The sequence below is a fragment of the Dromiciops gliroides genome, chromosome 3 (assembly GCF_019393635.1).
Source record: "Dromiciops gliroides isolate mDroGli1 chromosome 3, mDroGli1.pri, whole genome shotgun sequence".
NCBI lineage: Eukaryota > Metazoa > Chordata > Mammalia > Microbiotheria > Microbiotheriidae > Dromiciops > Dromiciops gliroides.
This window is the reverse complement of record NC_057863.1, coordinates 635774193-635787689: the sequence shown is the minus strand read 5'-3', so window position 1 is coordinate 635787689 and position 13497 is coordinate 635774193. Positions and strand designations below refer to the sequence as shown.

The 13497-nt window shown below is 43.3% G+C and overlaps 2 protein-coding genes across 3 annotated transcripts; both read left to right on the top strand.

Moving 5' to 3' along the window:
• Positions 1 to 1052: 1052 nt before the first annotated feature.
• On the top strand, positions 1053 to 10417 carry LOC122748917 (actin-85C-like). 2 transcript variants are annotated; one of them, XM_043994975.1, is made up of 2 exons: positions 1053 to 1068; positions 9309 to 10417. In XM_043994975.1, the coding sequence occupies exons 1-2, from the start codon at positions 1053 to 1055 to the stop codon at positions 10415 to 10417; spliced, it is 1125 nt and encodes a 374-aa protein (XP_043850910.1). The 2 variants fall into 2 exon arrangements, with proteins under 2 accessions (XP_043850910.1, XP_043850909.1); XM_043994974.1 differs by lacking the exon at positions 1053 to 1068 and having other exon boundaries at positions 9284 to 10417.
• A 1655-nt stretch (positions 10418 to 12072) lies between these two features.
• LOC122745284 (actin-related protein T2-like) lies at positions 12073 to 13206 on the top strand. Its single transcript, XM_043990465.1, has one exon. The coding sequence runs from the start codon at positions 12073 to 12075 to the stop codon at positions 13204 to 13206; it is 1134 nt and encodes a 377-aa protein (XP_043846400.1).
• The last annotated feature ends 291 nt before the right edge of the window (positions 13207 to 13497 follow it).

The window sequence follows — 13497 nt, the reverse complement described above, 5'->3', positions numbered from 1 at the left end:
TGATGGGGAGGTCTTCTCTCTCAATGGCTGCCACGTGCCACTCCCTTTCAGTTTTTCATTGGAAGACACAGATACCACTCACTCCAACTCCCCCCCACCACACACACACACACACACACACCACATACACACCACCAAAGGGGCTACCAGGGTAGGATTTGTCCATCTGGAAAACTGGGTAAGGGGACGGGGCTTCAGGGGACTCTGTTGCAGTGAATGAGGGGACTTTAATATATCACCAATCAGGGCCACTTTATATGGAAACAGTCCGCTCAGCACTTTTTGAGTAAAGTAAGCAAGAATTGGCCTATAAATAGGGTGTTCAATTATTTATGAATCAAGCCCTTTCATTGTAAACTCTGGGGTCTGCTTTGCAGAGGGAGGCCACAGTTCGTAAATGTGCTATGTGCCATTGGATGGGGGGCAACACTCCAGAAGGGCCTGGAGGCTACCCCAATAAACTCAAGGCCCAGTTGGATCCAAATGAAATTGTGGGTGAAGCGGGGGGAGAGAAATTCTGGAAAGTCTCACAAAATCATAGAATTTGAGAACTGGTAGGGATCCTCAGCAGACACGTAGGCAGATCCATGGAACGTCTACTTAACTTCCACCCCACTCCCCCATCCCCCCAAAGCCCCCAGCTGTATCTGCCTCCTCGGATTATTACAGATATTTATACCTAGAGAGATATATCGATAGATAGATAGATAGATAGATAGATAGATAGATAGATAGATAGATAGATAGATAGATAGAAAGATAGATAGATAGAAAGAAAGAAAGAAAGAAAGAAAGATAGATAGATAGATAGATAGATAGATAGATAGATAGATAGATAGATAGATAGATAGATAGATAGATGGATGGATGGATGGATGGATGGATGGATGGATGGATGGATGGATGGATAGATAGATAGATAGATAGATAGATAGATAGATAGATAGATAGATAGATAGATAGATAGAGTTACAGTAGAAATAGATGTAGAGAGAGAGATGTAGACACAAATAGGTAGATACGTATATACAGACAGACAGATGTAGAGATAGATGGATAGAGATGATAGTTCAATAGACAGATGATAGATAGATAGATAGATAGATAGATAGATAGATAGATAGATAGATAGATAGATAGATAGGCAGATGTAGAGATATATGGATCAACAGATAGACATAAATAGACATACACATATACAATCTCATTTAAACCTCACATAGCCTTTAGGAGAAAGGTGCTATTACTATCCCAGGGATTTTATAAAAGAGGAAATGAAAGGGAGGCAGAGGTTGTGTCTTGCCCAGGGTTACACAACTAGTATATGTCTGAATCAGAATTTGAACCCAGGTCTTTCTGACCCCAAGTCCAAGTACTATGGTCCATCTGCCTTTCCTTTCCACTTCACCTTAAAAAGTAAAAACCAGGGAAAGCTCCTGGGACCTTCAGGATCTATCCTATCACCTCATCCTTTTCCATTAATGTTCTATCAATCCAAGTCATGTTCCAACTTGGGTTGAATGACTAAGAGACAGGATAAGTGAATGGAAGCTTAGCTAAAGGCACTAAGCATTGTTTCCTTTGATAGAGAGATTTGCGTTGGGTATAAAAAGGCACTTTCTTCACTGCAATCCTTGTCATCCATATTTTAAAGATGAGTAAACTGAGTTTCAGAAAGATGAAGAGACACTGTGATGGACTAGGGAGAAGGAAGAGCAGAAGTAGGAGGAGGAGGAAGAAGAGGAGGAGGAGGAAAGGAAGAAAAGGAGGAGGGAAAGGAGAAGGGGAAGGAGAGAAGAAGAAGAAGGAGGAGGAGGAGGAGGAAACCCTCAAGGAGCTGTCTGTCTAATGGGAGGAGACAAATATATAAACAATTATGTACAAACAAGATATTGACAGGAGAAACTGGAAATAATGAAGAGGGAAGGCTGTTGTTGTTGGTCCTTCTTTCTCTCTGACACAGGGAGAGTGAGAGTGATGTCATGACTTGTAGTGAATTGGATTTAAGTGAGGGAGGGCTGTGCAAGGCCACCAAACTCACTCTTTCCTCCAGAGCCAACTGGGTCCAGTGGCAAGATATACCTCAGAATAGCTGGAGATGGCCCTGGATGTTTAAGGCAATTGGGCTTAAGTGACTTGCCCAGGGTCATACAGCCAGATTTGAACTCAGGTCCTCCTGATTCCAGGAGTAATCTGTTTTATCCACTGCACCCCCTAGTTGCCCAAGAAGGAAAGCACCGAGGCTGAGGAGGACTGAGAAAGGCTTCTTGATGAGACTCAGAGGAAACCAGGGAAACCAGCAGGTGGAAATTAGTAAAGAGAGAGAATTATAATAATAGCCAACATTTATAGGTCTCCTGCTATGTGCCAGGCAATGTTCTAAGAACTTCACACATATCATTTCATTTGATCCTCACATCAACCCTGGTGGGGGGAGGGGGGGGAGGTAGTATTACAGATGGGGAAACTGAGGCAGACAGCCTTTATTTTAAGAGACTTGCCCAGCGTCACACAGCTAGTCAGTATCTGGGGCTGGATTTGAATTCAGGTCTTCCTGACTCCAGGTCCAGCACTCTATCCACTGTGCTACCTAGTGACTAAGAAGAAGGTTTCTACATAGATCACTCTATTTATAGCAGCTTTTTTGTGTAAGCAAAGTGAAAATTAAAATACACATCCATTGACTGGTGAATAGCTAAGCAAACTATGGTGCATGAATTTAAGGGTGTGCTGGGGCCAGCTCTTATTGTCTCATAGTTGTTCTGATTGTGAACTTTTCCACATGAGCATATTTACACTTCTGAAATCAGCAAACACTACAAATAAGGGTTTGATTTATTGTTTGTTTTATTGTCCAGACATAAGAAAATGATAAAGAGAATGTTAAAAATAAGCAGAGTAAATTTTAAAGTGTGTCGTGGTATTTTTTCAACCAGAGAGTCGGTTGTTAAACACTGACCATCACACCTCCGAATGGAATGGATTATGACTATTCTGTAAGAAATGACAAAAATGATGACTATGGAGAAGCACAGAAAGATTTCCCTGATTGGATGCAGAGTGAAGGAAAACAGAACCAAGGAAAACAATATACATATTCCATTGACAAAATGTGAATGCATGGAAAGAAACAAGCACTACCAAAACAAACAAACAAATAAACTGTGGTAAAAATTATTTGTGATAAAGATATATATCAGAAGTTTTAGCTGATTCATTTGAGAGATTGCGCATGCTACTGAAGTGGCTCTTGAAGTACCTCCCTTTTGGGGAGGAGAACGCCAGGAACTTCCTGGACGCCGACCTAAAAGTGAGGGCAGGAATGGAAGTTCTCTCTCTGGCGGTGAACTTAGCAGTGACATAGCAGGATTGAAAGGAGTGCACGTTGTTTGGTGTTTGGTCTTTTCAGGGATTCGTGGTCTGGGGGCAGTTTGGGATTTGGTCACTGCCAGAGAGAACACACACACACACACACACACACACACACCCCTCTGCAGCTAGGGGAGGTCCCTGAGAATGCAACACTGAATATATTGTCAGATTTTTTCAACATTTTGATGTTATGTTGATTTTTCCCTTTTTAAATTTTTTTTTCTTATATGGGATGGCTCTCTGGTAGAAGGGGGGGAAATCCTGATAATATAAAAAATAGCAATATATTTTTTAAATGTCAGCTATTATTGTGATGACATGTAGAGAGACCATGTCACATAGTGGTTAGAGCAGTGAACTTAGAATCAGAAATATAGAGATTTAAACCTCTTGTCTGATGTATACTAGCTATGGAATTATGGGTAAAGTGCTACCTGCAGAGCTTAAATTTCCATATCTGTTAAATATGACTGATGGAATCATAGCTCAGTAGCAACCATCCTTAGACCTAGGATCCATGACTTTCAGCTGGAGACAGAGACATAGAGGTAGAGATAGAGATAGACAAAGAAAGAGATAGAGGTAAGGATAGAGGTAGTGATAACTGCATTACAATATCATTGGTTATATTTGTGTTCCTATATTTAAAATGTATATATACATTTGTAAATGTAATTCTGAGAAGGAAACCATAGGCTTCACCAGACTGGCCAATGGGTCCAGGGCCCAGAAAGAATAATAAGAACCCTTGATCTAGTGGAATGACTCCCTGAGGGCAGGGAAGATAGGTAGATAGGTAGATAGATGGATGGATGGATGGATGGATGGATAGATGGATTATTGAGTGGATGGAGGGATGAATATAGATATACACAATACATGTACATACACATGTATATATTTTTGTGTATGTGGTTATGAGCATACATATATATATATATTTATATATTTATATATGTATATACACATACACATATTTGTCTTTGTTATCCCTAAAACCTAGCATAGATACTGGCATATAGTAAGTGCTTAATAAATGCTTGTTGAGTCTTTGGGAAGGAGAAAAGGGAGGAAATTTAGGCTATGTAAAAATAAAAGATAGCAATAAAAATAATTTTATAAAATAAATTCTTATTCATTTAATTGATAATAATTAGAACCTGTATTATAATTTGACACAAGAAACACACTATCCTTTATAAACTAAGAAAAGACAAATTGCTATATTGCAAATTCAAACATCAAAATATACTTGAGAATTCAACAAATATATTTTACTGGAACTGTGAGGCAGCTGGTGTTACAAGGGACAGAATGCCCTGCCTGGAGCCAGGAAGATTTATTTTCAAATATGACCACAGGCACTTACTAGTTGTGTGATCCTGGATAAGTCATTTTAGCTTTGCCTTAGTTTCCTCAACTGTAAAATGGAAATAATAATAGTACCTACCTCCTAGGGTTGTTGAGCAGATGAAATGGGATAATATTGATTTTAAAAAGCACTTTAAAAACTTTAAAGCACTATAAAAAATGTTAACTATTGTTAATCATTCTTGTTATTACTATTACTCCTAGAGGTTCATTGTGGACAGTGCTATTGACCGCAATCACCCAGACATGACACTGATTTGGGGTTTTTTTAGTTTGGCATTATAACATTTATTAAAATAATGTTATGGGTTAATAGAAACAGCAAAGAACCAAAGAATTGAAATGCAAGCTATGTAAAATTCTAACTAAAACCGAAATGTTTCTAATGTATGTATTCAGTAGCTAACTAAAAGCTCAAGAAAACACTCTCAATATAATAAAGTACTGCGAAACAATTGGCAATTTTCAGTTATCAAAATTGTGGGTTTTGCATTTTGTATCCTTTTCTCAATCAGGAAAAATATTCTTTTTGGAATGTTATATAACATACATAAAAAACAGATAGAAAAATACATTGTAAACGGACCTTAAAAGTTTTAAGAATACCATTTAAATAGATACTACCATGTCAAGTACTCATTATCTCCAAACTACAATTTGGAATGAAACGCTTTCAAAACTTAGCGTCTCCATTTTTGTTGTTGTTGAGTTCTTTTTGGTCATGTCTGACACTTTGTGACCTCATTTGGGGTTTTCTTCACAGAGATACTGGAATGGTTTACCATTCTTTCTCTAGCTCATTTTATAGATGAGGAAACTGAGGCAAACAGGGTGAAGTAACTTGCCCAAGGTCACACAGGAAGTGTCTGATGCTGGATTTCAACTCGGGAAGGCGAGTCTTCCTGACTTCAGGCCTGATGCTCTGTGCACTGCACCACTTAGCTGCCCTGAATCTTAGCTAGAATATCTTTAAAACTATCCCTGTTGTTCTATCTGTTCATGAAGCTGTCCCAAGAAAAGTTTCAGTGAGTCTAATGAGGATGAGGGGAGGAGAGGAGGGAACCATGCTAAGCACTTTACAAATAGTATCCCATTTGATCCTCACAACAACCCTGTTGTTGTAAACTGTAATTATTCCCCTTTTACTGCTGAGAAACTGAAGCAGAGAGAGGTGAAATTATTTAACCAGGGTCACTTGGCTAGTAAGAGCCTAGGGTCCCCAGTGTTGTATCCAATGTGCCAACTAGCTGCCTTACAATTCTGGTAAAAACATACTTATTGAATGCTCGAGTCTATTTTGAAGTTTGAATTTATAGTCCAGGAATGTGTCTTTTGTTAGTTTATCTGAATTATCTGGTTGGATTTGAATTCAGGTCTTCTTCACTCAGATCCTAGTGTTCTATTCACTGCACCACGTAGCTAGCTGCCTCTGTAAGATGAATAAGGAGCCGACATCCTGATAATCTCATTAAATTTTTTTTTTTTTAGTGTAGGGGTGGGGCAGCAAGGTGGCACAGTGGATAGAGCACTGGCCCTGGAGTCAGGAGGACCTGAGTTCAAATTTGGCTTCAGACACTTAACACTTACTAGCTGTGTGACCTTGGGCAAGTCACTTAACCCCAATTGACTGATTTTTTTTTAAAAATTAAAAAAAAAAGTCTAGTCCCTGCCCACAAGGACAGAATTATATTCTATTAGAAGGGGGAAAGGGAAAGACATGTACATTGCATAAATGAAGATAGGTACAAAGAAATTTAGAGACATGGCAATGAGATACTAACAACTGGAAGAGGGAATGGAAGGGGCTTGCATGGGAGGGGATCCGACTTGTCCCAAATCCCACAGCTATTACATGTAGGAAGCTTCACTCTGCTGGCTGGCTGTCCACAGGGAAGGACTAGGTTATCCAAAGGGACCCACTGAGGCCAGATTCATTTCCCTTTTGCAAGATGCTTCAGTGCAATTCACCATCAGGATCTCAGTAAGAAGCCATGATGCCCAGCCCCTCACCCCATATGTTCCCCCTGGAAAGCAAAGCTAGGAAAATCACTGACTCTTTCTTTCCCTCCCAGGCCCCAGGTGCAGCCCCTCATCCAACAGGGTTACCCCAGTTCCACTTTTCTGTTGTCCTTCAGGGCCCAACCTGTAACAAGGTCTGGTTGCCAGATGTGCAAGTCCCTTCAATGAGCCTGTCTCACTGGGCTCTAATTGGCAAACACCCTCAACTCTGGTGACTAGGGCTGGGGGGGTGGGCAGGGAGGGCAAGGTGGAACATAAACCCTCCTCCTTCTTCCAAAGTTCAAGCGGGAGTCATGTGTCTTTGGGAGGGAACTTCATTACATTCTGGATACCGGACTGCAAGTTCCTAATTGTTCCAATGCTGACCAAGCCCCTGGTGACGTTGACCCCATATCTGGTACCAAGGAGGATAGTGGGCAGAGACAAGGGGTCTGTGGAGCGTGTGGCAAGATAGGAAGTCAGGAGTAAGATGGTGGGCTGCCACAGCTTTCTTACAATTACAGCCATAATGGGGAACTTTTCTTTATAATACGAAAATGATTACTATTCAAAATAATCACTATAATAAGGATTACACTGGGAAGGAGAAAGACGGGGTTGGAGCGAGTTGGCCTATGAAGTTATTCAAGCAATTTATGAGCGAGGACCAGCGCAGGGGGGCAGACTCAGGCTCAGGCTAACTACTGTTTTATAATTGGAGCCGGGAGAGGGAAAATGTCCTTGTTTTAATAACAAACATAACATGCGAGATGAATACTCCTCTGTAAGCACCTAGCGAGGCCTGCTGTACTAAATAGTGTTTCTGTTGCGATGAATATAACGTCCCGGTTGAGTGATTAGGACACCTGTTGACATTAATACCAAATTATGCAGGGAAATATGTGAGCCACTCCCAGAAACATATATATCTATATACACACATACATATATACAAATATTAAGAGGATTAGAGGAATTACTAAAAAAAAAAGTTATTTCCGTGTTTAACGCTAACCTGTGTTTAACTACGGAAGAGAGATTGAAGTGGGGCAAATAGGGGGAATGATTATTGGGGCCCTGGCAGAAACTAGTAGAATATCTGTCTTAAGGAGAAATGTCCTAGAATACCGATGAAAGCAGGCTCAAACTCATTCATTCATAACTTAAGAATAATAGTAGATATAGGGGCTTGACCTGTGATTTCACTGGCACAGGGAATTGAGGAAATTCCTTCGACCACTAATGCAGGTTAGCATCTTTTCTCCTGCTCACAGCCTGGGCTAAATCAATATTATAGCACAGATTTTCATCTGGGGCTTGGACTAGAAAACAGCTGAGGTTTCTTCTAGCTCTAAAATTATGTGGGATTCTAATTTCTAAACCCTCTGACTTCCCTCCCCTCCTTCCTTGAGACCTGTTTCAATTTGATTGTGGCTGAGCCACAAGAACTCTTAGAACCCACCAAACCAATGCCCTCATATTTTGATGAGGAGACTGAGGCAGAGGTAACTTGCTGGGGTGGGGGTGAGGGTGTCACCTAACTAATAAGTTTCTGAGGTTAGGATATGTACACAGATTTATCCTAGAGAGATGGGTAGATAAGCATTTGTGTGTGTGTGTGTGTGTGAGAGAGAGAGAAAGAGAGAGAGAGAGAGACAGAGAGAGACAGAGAGAGAGACAGAGAGAGACAGAGAGACAGACCAAAGAAAGAGACAGAGAAGATGAGGAGAAGGAAGAGGAGAAGAATGAGGAAGAGGGGTGGGGGAGGAGGAGTTGGAGGAGAAGGATTGAGATACAAAGACAAAAAGGAAACAGATCCTGTCCTCAAGGAGTTTATATTTGATAGATAGATTAGATTAGATAGATAGATAGATAGATAGATAGATAGATCAAGAGAAAACAAAAAAAGAAACAAAGAAACAGAAAAGGAGAGAAAAGAGAAAAAGAAAGAAAGAAGACAGAAAAAAGGGGAAAAAGAGAAAAGGAAAGGGAGAAAGAAACAAGGGAAAAAGAAAGAAAGAAAAAGAAGGAAGGAAGGAAGGAAGGAAGGAAGGAAGGAAGGAAGGAAGGAAGGAAGGAAGGAAGGAAGGAAGGAAGGAAGGAAGGAAGGAAGGAAGGAAGGAAGGAAGGAAGGAAAGAAAAGAAAGTTCCTAAGTAAATAGATAAAGCCCCTGCAATAAGCCAACCATTGTGGAGACAGTAGTCACACACACACACCCCTCCCAGAGTAGGTCTTTCCTAGTTTTGACAGAGACAACAAGTCTGACCATATCTGTGTCTTACCTCCCTGTCACCCAAAGCTTTGTTACTTCATCACCCATTGTTGTGTCCCGGAGGACAAAAGTGTTAGAAACCAGAAAGAGAAAGTCCCCCCAGGAAACAGTCTAGGCTTGGGGCGACAATGTAGCAGACTCCAACTAAGTCCCTTTGAAAAGACTGGCCCTGTGTGATGTAAACAGTCTAGAACTTCAAGCCTTCCAAACTTCCAGCCAGTTAATTTTCACCCAAAGCCATCTCGCCTGGGAGCAAAAGCTCCCTGACCATGCTCGACCCCAAAGTCCTAGAAGTCCCTGCTGTGATCTTTGACAATGGTTCTGGACTGTGCAAGGCAGGTATTGCTGGGGACAACGTCCCCCGGTCAGTCATCACCGCCATTGTTGGCCGCTCCAAAGCCAAAGCCACCATGTTGGGAGCCGGACAGAAGGAGTATTATGTCGGAGAAGAGGCCCAGTCCAAGCGAGGGGTGCTTTCCCTGAATTATCCTATCGATCATGGCATTGTGACTTCCTGGGATGACATGGAGCATATCTGGAGGCACGTCTACGAGTGCGAGCTGAGAGTCCAGGCTAACGAGCACCCGGTCCTGCTGACGGAAGCTCCGCTCAACCCTCTGCAGAACCGAGAAAAGATGACAGAAATTATGTTTGAAAGCTTTAAGGTGCCCGCCATGTATGTGGCTGTCCAAGCCACATTGGCCCTCTACGCCTCAGCCCGGACCACGGGGATAGTCATGGACAGTGGAGATGGGGTTACCCACACCGTCCCCATCTATGAGGGCTACTGCTTGCCCCACGCAGTTTCCCGACTTGATGTTGCGGGCCGGGACATCACCGAGTACCTCATGAGGCTTCTGTTGGAAAGTGGGCATTCCTTTGTAAGCACTGCCGAGAGAGAGATAGTAAAAGACATCAAAGAGAGGCTGTGCTACGTGACCTTCGACCCCATCCAGGCCATGAAAATTAAGTCAGAAGAAATCCTCAAAGAATATAAGCTGCCGGATGGAAACGTTATCAAGATAGGCAACCAGCTCTTCCGAGCCCCCGAGACCCTGTTTGTGCCAGCGAATATTGGCATCGAAGCCCCTGGGGTCCACAAGATGCTCTTTAACAGTATTCGAAAATGTGACATTGATGTTCGGAAAAACCTGTATAGTAATATCTTGCTCTCTGGAGGTTCCACGCTCTTCCATGGTCTGGATGAGCGGATTCTGAAGGAGATCCAGCTCCAGGCTCCTGGGGGAATCTCCGTCAGGATCATCGCCCCACCAGAACGGAAGTACTGTGTGTGGATTGGAGCTTCCATCCTCACCTCCCTCACATCTTTCAAACACATGTGGATCACGACTTCGGATTACAAGGAGTTTGGGCCCACCATGGTTCACCGGAAATGTTTCTGAGAAGAGCCAAGAAACTCCTCCCCACCCTCCCCCACCCCCACCCACCCCAAACCCCCACCACACACACAAGTGAAGTCTCAGGAGATCAGAAAGGTCTGTCTCAGGAAGCTGCGGACCAGTGAACTACCTGCATGTCGCCCGCCGCCGTTGATATTTGAGGTAGCTGGACAAAGTTTAAAGAAAAATAAAGATTTGAAACCAACCAGAACACAAGCATGCCTTTCATTCAGGAATGCCTCCTTAGGAGTAGATGAGTGAGGAGGGTGGGGCACTATGGTAGAACAGCACCTGGGGTCAGATGTGGGTTCAGATCCAGACTCATGAAAATTTCTGAGTTGTGTGATGCTGGGCAAGTCAGATATGACCTCCCTGAGGTTTGGCTCACTCATCTGTAAAACAGGGAAGGCCATATGGAACGCACAGGGTGGTTTTGAGGGAAAGCAGCTAGGTGGCTTGGACTCCTGAGCCTGAAGTAAGGAAGACATCTTCCTGAGTTCAAATCTGGTCTCAGACACTTCCATGTTGTGTGACCCTGGGCAAGTCATTTAACCCTGTTTGTCTTAGTTTCCTCATCTATCAAATGAGCTGGAGCAGGAAATGACAAACCACTCCAGTATCTTTGCCAAGAAAACCCCAAATGGGGTCACAAAGAGTTGGATACAACTGAAATGACTGAACAATAACCCCCCCCAAAAAAACCCCCAAAAAACAAAAACAAACCATAGGCAACTTTGCCTTAGTTTCAGAGATGTCAATAGACCTGACAATGGCCCCACAACCAAAGAAGTTTCAGAGTCAGGGCTTGAATGCACATCACCCAATGACAGGTCCAGACTATTTTTCCTTTTATGTTTCCCAGTATCCTTTAGCAAAAGAATGGATAATTTCTAACTCCTCTATGAAGGTACACACACACACACACACACACACACACACACACACACACACACACCCAACCCTTGGCAATCTTTAAGAAGAGATTGGATGCCACTGAATGACTATGTTATAGTAAGAATTTCTTTAGAGTTTGGGTCAGACTAAAATGGCCTCTGAGGTTCCTTCCAACACACTAAAATGATGTTATTTTTCTCATCTCTTTGCCTTTTAATAGGATTTCTCTTTTCATGTCTATGCATATCATGCTAGTAGGGTCCCTGAAGACAAGGGACTTTTACACAAACTTCCTGGTGGACCTGTGGATCAGTTTGTCTCAATGGTGTTCTCTGAGATACTTTTATACCAAACTGGGAGAGCCCCTCTGTTGAGCATCCATCCCTGCTCTGAATCTGACTCCCCCCCTGAACAATAGGCTGGGGAGGGGGTGGGGAGAGGAGCGTCTCCCAGGACGATGGTTGCCTAGCCTTGATTGTTACATGGGGTGGGGAGGGGGGAATCAGCCTTGAAAAGGACCAGCCCTCAAAGGGACTGAAGGAAACTGGGTCATGGGATGAAAGATGAGAGCCTATCCAGAGCTCTCAGGACTTACCAACCAATCTCTGTGCTAGCACAGCAAGGGACCCCAGAAGCTTGCATCCACCAACATTCCACAAGCCTACCAGTTGTCATAAAGCAGTACAGGGAGGGGGAAAAAGAAAACATTTTTATTTTGGCGAGTGGGCACCCAGGAGATAGGGTGAGCAGAGAATGAGCCAAGCATGTTCAACCCACACGTGTTAGAGACGCCTGCTGTGATCTTCGACAATGGGTCAGGGCTGTGTAAGGCTGGTGTGTCGGGAGAGATAGGTCCTCGCCATGTCATCTCTACAGTCATCGGGCATCCCAGATTCAAAATGGGAGGCTCGGAGCAGAACCGGAAGCTGTATTACGTGGGGGAGGAGGCCTTGTACAAGTCAGAGTCCTTATTTTTGCAGTATCCTATCGAGCGAGGCATCATCACATCCTGGGAAGACATGGAGAAGCTCTGGAGACACCTCTTTGACTGGGAACTCGGGATTAAGCCCTCTGAGAGAGCGGTGCTCATGACGGAGCCGTCTCTGAACCCCAGGAACAACCGAGAAAAAACGGCAGAGGTGATGTTTGAGAGCTTCAAAGTGCCGGCTTTCTACCTATCTGACCAAGCAGTCCTGGCCCTCTATGCTTCAGCCTGTGTGACAGGGCTCGTGGTGGACAGCGGCAACAGCGTCACCTGCACAGTGCCTGTATTTGAGGGGTATTCCTTGCCTCATGCAGTCTCCAAACTCTATGTGGCAGGGAAGGATATCACTGAGCATCTCCTGAGATTGTTGATCAACAGTGGGCGGTCCTTTCCTTGCAAGCTAGACAAAGGATTGGTAGATGACATCAAGGAAAAGCTATGCTATGTGGCCTTAAACCCAGAGAAGGAGCTGAGCAGGAGACCGGAGGAAGTCATGAGAGATTATAGGCTTCCCGATGGACACATCATCCATTTTGGAGACCAGTTGTTCCAGGCACCTGAGGTTCTCTTTGCCCCGGAACAGCTCGGCATACATCTTCCGGGGATTTCCAAAATGATTTCCAACAGTATCTTGAAATGTGATGCTGACATACAGAAGTCTCTGTTTGGGGACATTCTGCTTTCTGGTGGTTCTTCCCTGTTCCCTGGATTGGACGATCGACTGATGAAAGAAACAGAAGAGCAAGCCCCCAAAGGCATGTCCATTAAAATCATGGCTCCTCCAGATCGATGGTTCTCCACCTGGATTGGGGCCTCTATTGTGACATCACTGAGCAGTTTCAAGCAGATGTGGGTCACCGCCATGGATTACAGAGAATTTGGGACATCTGTGATCCAAAGAAGATGCTTCTAAAAGTCTTTGATGCACCAACTGATCATAGACAGTTCTCACATTTCTTAGAGGAAGCACGCAAAGGCTTATGTGACTAGGTATAAAATAAAATGTAAAAAAAAAGGGATGAAAAGTGTTGGGGCGGGGTTTCCTTCTCTATTTCATGGTTTCAACTCATTTGTGGTTCACCAAATTTGGAGACAACCAGCTTATTAGGTACCTACTGTGTGCTAAGCCCTAGGGAGACATAGCAAAGCCAAAATAGCCCCTGCCCTCCACAGGAGATCTCCTGTGGAGGGCAGGGGATGGAAC

What these genes read in the sequence shown, in the direction of transcription:
- LOC122748917 (XM_043994974.1), top strand. Translation starts at nt 9,284, where the DNA reads ATGCTCGACCCCAAAGTCCTAGAAGTCCCTGCTGTGATCTTTGACAAT.
- LOC122745284 (XM_043990465.1), top strand. Translation starts at nt 12,073, where the DNA reads ATGTTCAACCCACACGTGTTAGAGACGCCTGCTGTGATCTTCGACAAT.